The sequence below is a fragment of the Crocodylus siamensis genome, chromosome 15, assembly GCF_052110815.1.
Source record: "Crocodylus siamensis isolate JL-2025a chromosome 15, ASM5211081v1, whole genome shotgun sequence".
Lineage (NCBI taxonomy): Eukaryota > Metazoa > Chordata > Crocodylia > Crocodylidae > Crocodylus > Crocodylus siamensis.
The window spans coordinates 28,135,274-28,150,650 of record NC_143409.1 but is presented as its reverse complement, the minus strand read 5'-3'; the positions used below and the strand labels follow the sequence as shown (position 1 = coordinate 28,150,650).

The 15,377-nt window shown below is 46.3% G+C and overlaps 1 protein-coding gene across 1 annotated transcript; it reads right to left on the bottom strand.

Moving 5' to 3' along the window:
• Positions 1 to 1,104: 1,104 nt before the first annotated feature.
• CIMAP1C (ciliary microtubule associated protein 1C) lies at positions 1,105 to 12,956 on the bottom strand. The gene is made up of 4 exons (XM_090029128.1): positions 12,205 to 12,956; positions 10,940 to 11,050; positions 10,145 to 10,258; positions 1,105 to 1,823 (listed from the first exon to the last, which is right to left on the bottom strand). Exons 1-4 carry the CDS (start codon positions 12,320 to 12,322, stop codon positions 1,348 to 1,350), a joined length of 819 nt encoding a protein of 272 aa, XP_089885254.1. The 5' UTR covers positions 12,323 to 12,956; the 3' UTR covers positions 1,105 to 1,347.
• Between the last annotated feature and the right edge of the window lie 2,421 nt (positions 12,957 to 15,377).

The following is a 15,377-nucleotide window of genomic DNA, read 5'->3' as shown; positions in this document are numbered from 1 at the left end:
CCCTAGCTTTGGAGGGGCCATAGTCACAAGAAATCTTGTCCCTGCCATGCACAGTGAACATACTCAGCAGCTTTTCTTGCTAATTACCATTCTCCTTTCCTCAAAAACACAGGTTACTGAGCAACAAATGTGACAAAAGTCTCCAGCATAGGAGGTTTTGTCAATTCTGGACAGTTGAGAGACCTGCATACACTTTAAACAACCTTTTAACCCTGCAAATTCCTACCCTAATCCCCTCTGCTCTTTACCTGCACACACTGGAAGTTTTTCATAGGGTGCTCTATGGCAGTGAAGTGCATGAGGGGCTGGTAAAAAAAATAATTTTGTAGATCCTTTTGGACAGTTGGTTGCCTGCAAACACAGGAGAGTAAACTTAATGACCCAAGAAGCCCCTTCAAATTATATATTCCTCTAGCCTTAACAAATACTATATGCTGAGAGCTGACCGTACCAGCTCTCCTCAGAACACCTTTCCCCTGCGAGAAGGCCCCAGGTCCAACACAGAGGTCCCCTCCCTCCAGGGAGATCAGTTCCTGTGACCTGGATGCTCAGTCCTTGGCCTCTCTGCAGGTCTCAGAGAGATTAGAAACCAGTCAGAAATGGTCAGCAGAGGATTCTCCTAGCAGAGGGAATCCCTTGCAGGCATAAAGCCAGGGCAGCTGGATGCAGCTGGCTCCTGCTACAGCTGTGGCCAGGCTGGAGTTTGAACAGGGCTCTCCAGAAGACAAGACCCCTCACCCCCCTCAAGGGAGAGCTGAGCTAATAGCTTGTAAGCCATACTCTCACAAACACCCCCTGGGTGCACCAAGTGCTCCCCTCCTTGGCCCATTTGGCTCAGGTCACACAGCAGCACTCCACTTGAAGATGCCACAAGGAACGCAGCCCTTTACAAACAGGTGGCTCAATTTTTATCTGATGTTAAAAATGCACCTCTCCAAGGGCCACAGAGCCCTGAGGAGGATGGCAAAGACTGCTAGCACTGGAATGTCACAGCTCAGCTCCCCTCCCAAAACATCTTCAGTTCAAGCTAAATAAACAAGCTTTCATTGATTTATTTTTAAGCTAACAGGAAGGAGCAAACTATTCAGGGAAAGCTAAGGGGACTTAACTACGGGCAAGCATAGTCATATTATGCTGTGAATTACAGGGCCAGCAATAGAGATGTGTGCAGCGAAGAGCATGATGCATAGGAGTCTTTCCAGCAGGTTCCATTAACTTCACTGGGTCTTGAATCAGGACCCACGGGCGCTACAGTCACAGGGTTAATGTGCTGCAATATGCACTGGTGTCCTATGTGCAAAACAGCTCTGGGGCTCAGAGTCCCACAGACCCAGTCGCTGCTCTGGATCACTCCTTTACGTCAACAATCAAGGGTGTGAGGTAGTTGGAGTGTCGGATCCCAAAGCTGAAGTCTGGGGCCCTGAGCTTGGTAATGGTGACGTGTTCTGCTTTGTAGTCTGCAGGTCCAGGCAGGCGCTCTCTGTAGGGCTCATATTTTTCTCTCATGCTGAAGGCAGGCTGCCGGTTCAGGTAGACATTGGGTTCAGGCCTACTGACAAAGGCTGGGCCAGGGCCTGTGGCGAGGTCCTCTGCATAGCCCCCTGAGTCCAGTCTGGAGGCCATGCTGTAGCAGGGGGCAGACGACTTGACAGGGAGCTTAGGTCCCAACACTTTCACATGGTTATACCTGTTGGGAGCTGGGTTGGGGTCATGTTTATAGTAACAAGTGTAGACACCCAAGGAGTAGGCTGGTGCGTGAGGCTCTCCTGGCGGGTGCACGTTCTCTCTGTAGTAGGCATTTGGGGCTGGCACTCCTGATGGCTCTGGAAGACAAGAGCAGTTTGGTATTGAGGCCATTGCACTGGGAATTCATCTCATCACCTACGGAAGCTGAATGCACAAGATTGTGCCCATTATGGCTCTATGCAATAAGCTTTACCGACTGCAGACATTACTTTAAATTTTGCTTGCCTTTAAAATGAGCTTCTGTTTAACCATGTTCCTCAGTCTGGGGACAGAGTCAGGATAGAAAAGAGGTAGGACTGACAGAGCTGTGCATAGCAGTTCAGGGCACCAGTGAAAGGGATCTGGCCAGGGATCTGTGTAGGAGATGCATTGGTAAAGCTGTCTGTAAGGAGACCGATAAAAGAAGCCATTATGTATCAGCCCAGAGAATCAATTCAACCCCTCAGCTGATATAAACTGGTGCAGCTCTACTTAATTTAGTGGAGTCACCTCCTTTATTCCACCTGAGGATCTGGCCTGAAACAATCAAGAGACCATGCCTTTGTGAAGCCTAGCACAAGGCAAAACATACTCATGTCACCGTCAAAATGCCAACTGCAATCCTTCAGCCACAGCGTGTTGTCCCAGCACAGTAGAAACCGTACACTTTTGGAAAACCTGCTCCCAGCCATAGAACTGTGGCCGCTGCTTAGGTACTGCCTTCCTTTCAGCCTGGGCTTCCCCTAACAACCCAGCTACCCTGGTCATTTGCCTTATCATTGGGTTCGTGTCCTCCTGATCCCACTGCATTAGAGCTATTGTTCAGCAGCTGCCTTCTGCAATCTGATCTCATAAGTCACTGGGGATTTTGAGAATCTTAGGCTGCCATCAGTGATGTGATTCTGCTCAGAGTAAAAGTGACTGGCAAAGCTCCCATCAACTTCAACAGGAGCAGCATCCAGTTTTAAAGTCAAATATCTCCTCAGCAGTATATGTGATTAATCAGAATGATACCAATGTACACTTAGTCAGCTCCAAGTCACAATCCATTGAGCCCCAACTGTGCTGGTTCCTAAAGAAACCCCCAGTTTTGGCTCTGATGAGAAACGGCCCTGTGAGGAGAGCAGGAGACTGCTTCTGAGACACCCCAAATCTGACCAAGAGGGTCCAGGCCTTGCCTTAGGACTTCAGGTAAATGTAGCCTGCCTGGGTGCAGGGGCTTTTCAGACCCACAGAGCAGGCACTTAAGGTATTAACCAGTCAGCCAGCAGCCATCTCAGCATAGGCATTATTGATGCTTTTCTGATGGCTCCTAATAGATGTATTGGATTTTCTACTGAGAGGCAGCACTGCTAGCAGACAGGGCATGACTCCAACACTGTTTCTCAATGTCAGGCTACGTGGGGGAGGAGGGGACAGTTAGCTCCTCACAAATCCTCTTGCTCCCACCTCTGTCTCCATGGGAAAAAGGAATGGAGCCAAAATAAGTCAGCCTTTGGCCTCCAATACACAGCCTTTCCCATGATACCACCAAGAGCATCTCTGCAGGGTGGTAACGCAGTGCCCAAGATGGCACCAGTGAGCCAAGAAATGTTCAGTCAGTGGCACAGTCCTGTGCCTGCTCTCTGGCCAGTGGCTGCAGGATCAAGGGAGGAATAACCCTGGTCATCAGTCTCAGACTCAGGAGGGGCAGGGATTTTCTCCAAGTCATGGCTCTTCACACTCGTTCGAGTTCCCCGTTCTAGTCTATAGTTACAGTGATCTGCAGTTCAGGGAAGCAGCAGGTCAGACACAAGGCAGAGGGGAACATTTCAAGTGCCTGAAGGATCCTGATGACATGTCTGTTGCCCAGGACCCCCCATCAGTCTTCTCACTTGCCGCTCTCCTCCAACACAGGCCTTGGCTGTGGATCAGGCTGTGGAGGGTTTGAGACAGTAACACAGCAGCCTTAGAGAGCTCAATATCAAGAGGAGGCACCTCCCATCTCAGACTGGGGAGCAGCCCCTGGGCCATGGAGGATGAAATGTGGGCCTGTAACATGTGTGTTGGTGACCAAAGCCCAGTTACACATTTACTGTGCAGCGCATGCCAAGGCTTTCCTCCATCTCTACCAGCCACAGGAAAGTTTGGGTCAGGTTCCCAGTCAAACAGGGGCCCAGAAAGCATCCACAGACAGTTTTTCCTCCACAGCCTTTGCTCACACATCAGGGAGCCCAGAAAAACACAGAGTAGCCATAGAGACCAAGGAGCCAAGTCCCAAAGCCACAGGGACATCAAGGCCAGTTATGGTCCCACTGAAGTACACGGGAGCTTTGCCTCTGACTGTGATAACTGAGAGTTGGGTTCTGCACAATCTTCCCAAGTTCTTCAGCACCTGAGGGAAACCTTCTGCCCCCGCGCATGGGCCCGCAGCCAGAGGGACAGCCAGAGCCAGAGCCCCGAGCACCTGCAGAGCCAAGACAGCAGCCACCAGCAGCCAGCTTCAGGTCAATAGTCAGCAAGGCAGTCATCTGCTGTGGAGCTGTCCTTTCTCTCACAAAAAGATGTACGTTGACCCAAAGGGCTCCCAAGCCATTCCCTGGTTACCCCCCAGCTTCTGTGTTTTCTCACCCCTTCCCTTGGCCCCTGAGATGATCACCTCTTTAGTGCAGAAAAGGAATCAGCAGCCTCTGAAGGTCACGACGCCGGCACTATTGCCTGCATAGTAATAGGATGAATAGCAAAGGCTTCCACAAGTGGCCTTTCAGCTCAGCACCCTCCCTCAGTGCCTGTTGGCTAATGAGGGACCATATGCACAAATAGAGAAATGAGAGCTGCTTGGGTCTACTTGGGAATCAGCAATGCCCAGGTCTGCCATGGCTCTCATTAGTGGCATGGGCAATGCATCTCCCTTGGCACTCTAATGCTGTCCCCATTTATCTTCCCTCATTAAACCCTTCCACCTCTACCAAGCCCCTTCATACTCCCCAGAAGGGACAAATTTTATCTTTTCCTCCCTAGATGTCCTGTTTTTGGTGTAAGCATGCTTCACCAGGGAGCTTCCCCAGAAGCAGGGTCTTCACATCTCGTTAATTCTTCGAGGAAGAAACCATTCTGAGGAAAACTCCTGAGGAAAACTCCACTACCCTGATAACCCTCTGTCTCATGGCTTTTCTTCCATGCTGGTTCCTAACAGCTCCGGGTCAAGCAGTGATGAACAAACTCAGAAGGATGGGGTTTTCATAGACAAGGCCTGTACTAGGGACTGAGGACTGGATGTTGCATCTGAAGTTAAGGTAAGGAAACCTGCTTGTCCCAAGTGCTAAGTATCAGTAAATGACAGAGCTGTTTAGGTGGCCTTGCATTTAATAGGCTTTCCAGACCCACTGTCCTGACCTTTACGGACTTGTAAGTAAGAAACACAGGAGAGATGAGTCAATGCACTTGGCAAATCAGCCCATTAGCTGTGAAAAGAATTTGCTGTTCCCCTCAGGAACAAGTGAGACAGACACAGAAAGTTGTTCAATACTTAACTTGCCAGAGACTGTGAGCAAGTCAAGTAATAGGGCATACTTCACCATCCCTTGGAAGCACAAGGGCCTTACACAGCAGGTTGGATGGGTAGATAGCCTGTCCTCCCAGAGAGGGGAAGGAGATGTCCTCTCAAATGCCAGACTGAACTACACCAAGGATTACATGCCCTTAGCAGACTATGGGCAGACAAGGTTCTTTGTCTACTATGTAATTTGACCAACGCAGCTAAAACCTATACCCCTTAGCAGACTATGAGTGGCTTCTGTGAGGAACAGGAGTGAACAGAGCATGATAGAAGTCCTTGCAGCAGGTTATCAAGTCATCTAGATGGGTCAGCTCCTCCACTGCCGGGTGGACATGGATGGAGTTCGTCATGTATACCTCATCACAGGCATGGATAAACATGAGGTAAAACAAACCAAAGGACAGTTCCTGTGCCAAGTATATCATTAAGGCTAGGGACAGACATTATACATAAACTGGTTTAAGTGATCACAAACTGTTTAAACCTGTAACAGAACAGAAGCTCGTGCACATAAACCAGTTTGAAAATGTCTGAAACTGGTGTGAAAAAAACCTGGTTGAATGTAGTATCAGACTTAACTGATTTGGCTCAGACCAGTTTATGCAATGTCTGTCCAAGATGCCTTGCTGGTTTAAATTAAATCAGACTCCCCGAGCGCCCCGGCATGCTTTCTGGCTGGGTGGGGCTCTCGGCTCCACACAGGGCTGGCCCCTCTCCTCTGCTCCAGCAGTCTCTGCAGGCATCTCCGTGGCTTCTGATCCCCCACTTCCCTCCCCACTCTCTGCTAAGCAGGCATTCCCCCATCCCTCACAGACACCTCTCTGCATTACCTAGCAGACCACATGCTGGCCACCTCTGAGCTGTGGCAGATGGGACAAAGGCAGAATCAACAGGTAGCTGGTAATGTCCCTCTGTTTTCTTAATGGGGTGATAAAAACTGAGTTAGGGGTGATAAACATTCCCTGCTGGGCTGCTCAGAAGGATGGACCCCCCCCTAATCATAGTGTCCTGCTTGGCCTGGCCACACCCCCCTCAGCTCAGCACTATAGAAGGGAAGGGAGGGCTGCTCTAGTGCCCCACAGCTTCTACCCTGAGCCACTGCAGGCATGTGCCTGCATTTCTTGGATGTCTGTCTGGTTACAAACTGGTTTAGCCTAGCCAGGTTAGACTATCCTGCAAAGATCGAATCAGTTCAGGCTCAGGCTTTTTGAATGTCTGTCCCTAACCTAAGTCTAAGGGGCAAACTGGGACCATACAGCTGGCATGGAGACAGTGGTTTCTTAAAGATGTAAAGGCAAAAAAAAATTGGTCCAGTTGAGGCAATGATAAAACTGAGAAAGAAGGTGGATGAAGCCAAGTAAGAAGAAAAAAGAGCGTCTGTTTCTATATCAGTATTCATCGGTTGCCACATCCAGAGCAAATATGATGCATGGGTGTTTGGAATACCACTTAATTTCTATATGTAGGCCAAATGCCTATCCATGTCCTGAGGTCCCCGATGTATTCTCAAAACATGAACAAATACAGAGATTTCTTTGCAGGGCAGGGGCCCACTGTTTCTCCAGAAGGGATGCAGATTGATCCAAGGTAACCTGGTTTCCTATATGCAAACTGATGCCCAAAGAATTTGCTCTGCCTTTATAGATTGTGTGGTTTCTGTGGGAAATTAGAGATGACGTCACCTTGAGCCATCCCATATTCTGGCAGGGACCTTGGCTTAGACACTCACTTACTGGCATCCCTGAGCTATGTAATCATGAATGGAAGTGTCCTATTTTTAACTGTATCCTCTGGATCCCTGAACTGTGTGGCTTCTTAGCTGAATCCCTTGAGGTTTCTTTCCTCATATTTGGCTTTTGGCCAGAATGGGTAGCGTTTGGCCTCTGTGTGAGCGCCACAGAGCTGCTGCAGACTTGCAGTTTAACAAGTAAAGCACTGGAACAGGTTACCCAAAGAGGTTGTGGAATCTCCATCTTCGAAGGTTTTTAAGACTTGCCTAGATATAGCTTTGGCTGGGATGATATTATTGGGGTTGTCCTACTTTGAGCAGGGGGTTGGACTAGATGACCTCCTGAGGTCCCTTCCAACCCTAAATTTCTACAATTCTGAGTTTAACAATAACATATTCACATGGCTGCTCTTTATTAGGGGGCATCATGCTCCAATGATTAAGGAAAGGGAATAGCAGATAAGACTCCTACTGTGGCCTTCCTTGGCATTAGTTATGCAGCAGTGATCAATTCTCACAAGGACAGTGAGTTGCTTTCTCCCAAAATGAGACAAGGAACTTTCTCAGAATAAGAAAAAACAGTATTTTCCCTTCAGGTATTAAGCCCCTGCTTTGCCATAAAGTTTCTGCCTAGAAAAATCACCAGCTCTGCTTCTGCCTGGGTCCCTAATACAGATTTAAAGAAATAGTCCCTGTATCCTTCATCTTCGTACGTCTTCTAAAGCTTCAAGCATAGCCACACTTTGCTATAGTCTTAATATTGATTCCAACCAATTTCCTAGGATTCAACATTCACAATGGTGCCTATGTTTCTAAATTTGAAAAACCAAGCTGCATATGACTTCACAGCACTGCATTTTTCAGCTATCCTGTCATTTGCATGGAGCTGTATTTCAATATGACAACACAGTAAGCCCTTGCTCCAACACCTTCCCCCTGTGGATCTCAAACTTAATCAGACAACATTACTGTCACCTCGGCTTCTGAAACCTATCTCCTGTTACAATCCTTGCATTGCTGCCATCTTTTGAGTGGCAGCAGATATCCAGAGCTTTCACCTCAGCTTCACAGGAAGGAAGAAAGCACAGATAACACAGATACATGTACCTTGCACATCAGTCCTGAAAAAGAGATGCTCAAAAATCATGCCAACAGTCCCTTCTTCTAAGACTCCGTTCCCATGGATCAAACTGCCTCAAGGACTGCCCTTGATTAGTGACAAAGGCAGGTAGCAAATCTCCCAATACCTGGATAACTCTCAGTCCAGAAACTACCTTTGTAGTGAACTTTGCATCACCCCCAAACTAAATATCAAGTCTTATATACAACATACAAGTCTTCACATGTCCTAACATTTTTTCACATACCATATACAATACAGAACTTAGAAGGCTATGTCTACAGCACAACCTGCCCTGGCATTAATTGGTTTATTTAGCAGGCAGAGAAACTGAGGTATGGAGCAGTCTGAGTGAGTTGAATAAAATTATACAGAAAGTCCCTCAGAAAGCCGGGAATGGAATCCAGGTTTACTCCCTCTTCATCTTGCCGCCTTAACCTCAGGACCTGTCTCCTTCCCTTAAGTTGTGGGCATGATATTTGAAGACATCAAACAAAGAGATCTCAGCCATGCTCTGGAAGATGGGGCAGGCAGTTCTCATTCCCAGCAAATTCAGATTGTGCCTCTCAAATCATTATGGTAACAGATGGATAGAGTGCTATCCTCTGATGTCACCATTAAACCCTTCAGTAGCATCTTAACTTTGTAATGCACAGCCATTTATCTTTCACTCTCTAACTAAAATCCAAAGTAGTTGAACGTAAAACTAAAGGCACAAAGCCCTTTGAATTCCTTGGCATTATTTCCACATGATTTTCACTGACTTTGTTTGTATGTTCATTCAGGCAGTCACATCCTCAACAACCCAGAGTCCCCAGGCCCTATGAAGACAAAGCAACCCTGATTACTGAACAAACCAAGTCACTCCCTCTGGTATCCTTCATCTTTCCCCTGGGTAAAAAAAATCTCACAGGTACTCACATATCTACCCAGCTGTTTCCAACCACAACAAAAAGCCACAAAGCTTCATATTATCAGTTTCTGATCTGATGCAGTGAAAGCAGCTGGACACAATCAACAGCAGTTCCCAGATGTAACTGTTGTTAAGGAGTCAAATGTTTTTGGTGGGGCAGATGGGAAGCTTCATCTCACCTCTATATAAAGCCCTGTTAAAACCCCAATCCTCAGCAGTTGTGATGCCTACAAAGTTGCATTTTTTCTAGTTTGTATTTTCTGACTAATTCCAATGTTTCTGACAAGGCTTTGGTTTATACTAACCATTGCCAGGGTCTAACAGGGCAAGGTGGGTTTGTCTAGGAGGTGACAGGAGGGACTTACAAAGAAATTTGTCAGAGTAGGTGTTTACTCCCACTAATCCTATTTCTCTTTCTCCCCAAGAAGGACATGGAGATCACAATGGAGACCTTACAGTAGTTTTAAATGTAGATGGTGACCCAAAGCCCATTGGAGTCAAGGGGCATCTATCTATCCACAGACCTCAAAGAACTTTGAATCAGGTGAAGGTTACTCATCTGTCAAAGGCTGATATGATGTTAGGCACACACCATCTGAGACACTCTGCACTGTCTGCCTGACTAAACATTAAGTGAACTGGGTATGTGACTTAGATGCTGGTCCCTGTTGGCACCTATAGGCACGTACTGCAGATGCCTGACCCCTGATATGTCACAAAGCAGGCAGAGCCCAGCCTCCAAGCTCCAGTGCAGCCCTCAGGAGCAAGGCACCTCCTACAATGAGCTTCCTGTTAGTCCTGCAGTTGCTTGCGGAAACTCCACCCAAAAATGGCCCCAGGTGCTTTGATAATGAATGTACAATGCTATGCAGGCTATAGCAGACTTTAATCTTACTCACTTTAATCAGTCTGCTAGGCCCCACCCAAGGTCAGGGTGTTTCTGGGTAAAGATGTCTCCATCCTACCCTTTTTTCCTTTTTCTGTTGGTTTTTTTTTTTTTTTGAGAAGGAGACAAGCCTTCTGATCCTTCTTGGTGGGCTGTGATCAGCTAATATTTTCTGGCAGCTGTTCTAGCCCCTCGAGAATCAGAACTTGTTGATCTATATTAATGCTACTTACTTGGATCCCTTTCTCGGTCAAATATGACAGATAATGGTATCTTCTGCTTCCCAAATCGGGAGACGTGGGGGTCTACAAAGTAACAGGGACCAGGGCTGACCAAGTCAGTCAAGGCTATAAGAGAAAGGAGAAGAATCAAGTTCAGGATATGATGTGGAATGTCAGTTCCCGCCTACCCACAAGCTATGGCTCAGGTGACTGACCCTCAGCTCACCCTCTGTCACTGGTTCATCTCCTTTTGCCCCTTAACTGTCCCTGAAAGCTGTGGCCCTTATCACTAGAATGCAGTAACAGAGGGGCTGGGCATGAAGACCACGTATCTTCCTACTGAAGTCTCTTGCCCTTGCAGACAGCAGAACAAAGTGCCCACAGAGAATGTGCCCATGGGTTGACAGCACATATGAACACTTCACTGCCTGACACCATTAGGGTAGGGAAGCACCGCTTTCATAGAAAAATATATTTATCTTGTAAACTTATGCAGCTTGGGTGCTCAGTCCATAGACATTCAGGCATAAACTGAGCTATTACATGCCAACTGGGTGGTCAGTCCATAGGTTTCTGGGGTTTAGTCAGGTTAAAATTCTTTCCCTGTGTAGTCTGAAGGAAAGGTAACCAAACTCATCTTGGATTGTTGTAGGATAGGGCACTGTGGGCCAAATTCTCAGTTGGTGTAAATCAGAAAAGCCCCACCAATGCAGTGAAGCCCCACCAGTGCAGTGAAGCTACCCTAATCCACATCGGGGGGATCTGGCTCAGTCTCTCTAAATGTCTTCCCTTTCTCTTTATTCTCACTTTTTCCTGTGTGTTTTATATGCATTGTGTAGGCTGGTTCTGCAAACATGGTGAAGTCATGATTCATGAAGCCAGTGCAAGGCTTCCTGGCATATTTTGCAGGCCCTGGACCTGGAACACAAAGAGAAACTTTCATTTAGAGCGTTAACATACAGAGACACAAGAGCCAAGGAACACATAAAAAAAGTTCAAACCAGAAAAGGGTCATGCCCTAAGATCTTTGAGAAATGCCTTCATGCTGCCACTTACGTATCATTTTGGCTCAAGAAGTAACCTTGAAGAGAATGTGACATAACAAGGTGGTCTCTAGCTCCTACCCCAAACCCTAATCTGAAGAACTGTGTGAAGTTGTCAACCTCAGATGAAGATGCTTTTGGCTTCTTACCTGCCTGGTACCCTAGGCCTCATGATAGGGTCATACCTACTTATCATTATCACTAAGGCTCTACCTATCTCTTACCCTCCCATTCTCTGGAAAACTATGGTAATAACTTTATCCCAGTGAAGAATCCAGCCACCTGCCCCACATCATTTCAGGGTATCCAGATGACTGTAGAGGCTGCTGTCTTCTCATAAAACAATCTCTACTCTTGATATTCTGTCAGTCTAGACAGGGAAGTGATCCTTAAACTTGGGGAAACAGTGACCTAAGAAAGTGGTTGGCAGTCCCTTTTCTTCTTACCCTCCAAAACTGTGGGGGAAGCTGTTTGAAGTGCCACATCCCACCAAAGACAGGCACAACCTTCAGATTGCTGGTTCCTTCTAAACTCTCTCCCCTCCATGGTCTGCACAACCCCATCTAACTGCATATATTTTCTTCCTCCATAAGACCTTCTCCCCTCAGGTTTGTCTATCTTTCTGTCTTTCTAGTTACAAAAAAAAATCTATAAGAATGTTAACTTCCCTCTGAGGTCTATGGTTGAAAATGCTAAGCATCAATCATTATTATCAATAACTGCTATCACCACCTCCACCCTCTGTCTGTCTGTCCATCTTCCCCTTATCTATCCTTTTGCCAATCTAACTATCATTTTGGGACACTGAAGAATTTCTACTCACTCTGGTTACCCTTCCGTCCTTCTCTCTACCCAAAACCATGGTACCCAGGCAATTCTGTAAATCTAAGACTTCTCGGAAACATTGGAATTAGCCAGAAAATACAAAGTAGCAAAAAGGAGAGCTGAAGGAAAGCAGCGATGGGCAGGACTGCTTCACCCTTAACTTGTGGTTTTGAGTAGGATCATCTCTGTACGAACTTCACTCACCCTTGATTTTTGAACTGATTGGTGGGAACCGCTTGACTCCTGATGCTTCTGTGGCTGAGGGTCTACATCCACCGTTTCCAAAAGTGATGGTTTTGCTTTTGGCCCTGGAAATCTCCATCGGGGGATGCTGCGGGGAGTCTTTCTAGCTTCCCTTGACAGCTGGTCCCCTTCAAATATATACCAATAACTAACTAATTAAAGAAAGAAAACAAGCACAAGCTTCTTGCCAGTGGGGTTGTGGCAACAATGAACCTAAGGGGCAGAGTGACAAAGTCAAGACATGAACAATAGACTTGGCATAGTCAATGACTTCATGGCCCATTATAATCTACCTCATAATAGTTAACCTCTGCACTTTACTGGTAATAACAGCCAACCTGACCAATCTTCTTTCTCCCATATCAGGTTGTTTACTGCATTTCTCCTGCCTATTGGTTGCCTAATACTTTCTCTTATATCCTATTTTGGTTTACTTATGGAGTTTTACACAAGCTTTTGTTCCATCTGCTGCTTATCTCTGCTGTGTCTAATTCTTCCCCAGGGGCCTAAAGAAAGGTAGTGTGATACCCAAATACCTTTCTGAAAAGGTACTGTGATACCCAAAATTGCCTATGTCTATCCCAACCATGCAGTTGGTCCAATAAAGATTTCACCCACAAGAACTCTTGCCTCTCACATATTCCCTGTACCGTAATGACAACAACATCACCTCAACACTTCCAAAATCAAAACAGCCATTCAGGAAAGGTACATGAGAGGTTAGAAGGGCTTGATGTTACCGGTTGATTCTGACTGATGACTTGTGTTGCTGTGGCTTCAATTTAGCCAAGGATTAACCGCCTAAAATTAAATTTAAAACAACCACCCAGATCCTCCCTGAACTTGTCTCAGAGTCCCTTTTTTTGCACTCGCTCTTTTGAACGTTAACAGTGGCTCCCGCTCCGATTGGTCCTCTGCCTGCCAAGGCAGTGATGTAAGTGTAGAGTCTGGAACGCTGGTTTATTTCCCCATCGCCATGGTGCTAATCGCATGTTGTGGAACAACTGTCTCCGGTGCTGAGGAGGCCAGATGACCCCTCTCCTCCCCACCAGGTGGGCATTAACTCTGTATAATGCTCACCAAGGAAAAGAAAGCCTCAGGCAATTACTGAGACGTATATTACACAGATTAGGCAGGCTCTAAAGGGCGATCATGTTACCAGCAGCCGCTGCTGTTGTAAAAGAAAGATTTAGAGAAAGAGCTTTTATGAGCTTGGCAGCCCATGGTGGTATTACAGAAAAATGCGTACTCTTAAAAAAACCTATTAACATTCATCTGAAGGGAGGTGGCTACTGAAGGGAGCTTTCAAAATAATTTGTATCAATCCAAAGCGTCCAGTACATGGCGAAGTAAAGAGAGCGGAGTCTAAATATGGCTCGGCCCCTGCTCTGCTCTGTGGGAATTCATTTCCTCACTCTGACAGCATAGACATATGAACAACTTAGCATGGGGTATAGTGGAGCGGGGCTTTATTGCACATTAGTTATTCTGCAGTAGCTGCCTATGAGTCTACTCTTAGCGCACAATAAACAGATAAGCCATTGCAATTTACTGCAATTTTATCAAGGGCTAAAACTGTGGGTTTCTTCTACATACAATACAGTAAGAGCACACACAAGCAGTTACCATGAAACAACTGTTATGTGGTAAAGCCCCACTTTCTTTTGTCCCGGGATAAATTGTCATATCCTAGACTGCTTCCTTTTCCCACACTGTTTAAACTTGAAAGATCTTCAGGGCAATAATGGTCTCTCACTATTTCTACAAGCAGCACCCAGCATAATAAAGCTTCAATCCTGGCAGAGACCTCCTGGCGGGCCTATAATGCAGAATGTTACAATACCACAGCCTATTGATTTGATCAGGACAGGGAGTAGCCAAGCTTGGATTCTGTTCCTGTCTCTGCTACTGGGAATGTAGGACCTTACTATGCCTGTCTCAGTTTACCCATATATAAAATGGGTATAATAATACTGCACTTCCCTAGCTTAATTGGGTGCTCTGAAAGTTTCAAGAGAAACTATGACATAGGCTAAAGACAGAGATTATATCATGTGCATAAACAACACTACACATTCCCATACTCCCTTCAGGAGTGAAAAACATCAAAAGAAGTAAACAGAGGAATGTTGAATGCACCCCTGAGGCACTCGTCCACTTGAGAAGCTCAGCTTGGTGTCCAAGGGCTGGGTAAGCCTTTATAAAAAGAACCATTTGTGGGCTACACCATTGCTTGCATGTTGTCATACTTGGCACCCTGATGGCCAAATCATCTGTGAGGAAGATCCAGGCAATTTCGAAACATCTCATGCAAAGGAAGAATGTCAGTTCCCATAAATCTGCAGAGCAGCCACCAGGCAGGAGGGTTCATTGCAGAGAGCGACACGGCCACACCCATAAAGGGATACTGGCACTGCTTCTAGGCCCAAATTAGTAGGTTTCAGTTGAGCAGAAAACTTTGCTTCTTAGTGGCATCCATCCACTGCAGTTTACTCTCCTCTGTATCAATCCAGATGTGGACTAGGAAAGAAAAATAAACCTACAGCCATCAGAGCCTACCAAGAGCAACAAAGCTGCTCTCCAGACCTTGGGCTCCTCCTGAGTTTATATTTCAGCAAGCTGCAACACTCTGTGCACCACACAGTGCTCAAATAAATACAAGGAAGGATTCAAATGAGGTGGGGAGATGACGTTAGAGTGGAAGAAAGGCTTTGGGCGGTTGAAGTGTTGCTGCAGAAGCAGCATCTCTCTTTGTATACAAGAGCCCATCTGGAGGGATTTTCCATCCTTAACTTTAATTCTTTTATTTCCTTTATTTATTGTGCTAAAATGATTGATCACAGTGGAATAGAAAAAGCATTATGGTAGGGAAGGAGAAACAGCTGCAACTCCACAAATTCAGACATCTGGGCTAGGTGCAGACAGTCAAAAAGCCCGTATCTGAATTGATTTAGTCTTTGCAGGTTACTCTTAAGCTCCACAGATTACACTGAAACATAAGTGAACAGACATTTACCTTTGATACAGGAAATGTAGCCACATACCTGCAGTGGCTCAGGCCAGAATCCTAGAGGTGTTGGAACTGGGCTCTCTGGCTGTGCATTCACTTCCTCTTCCTGCTGCCCTGAAGGTCT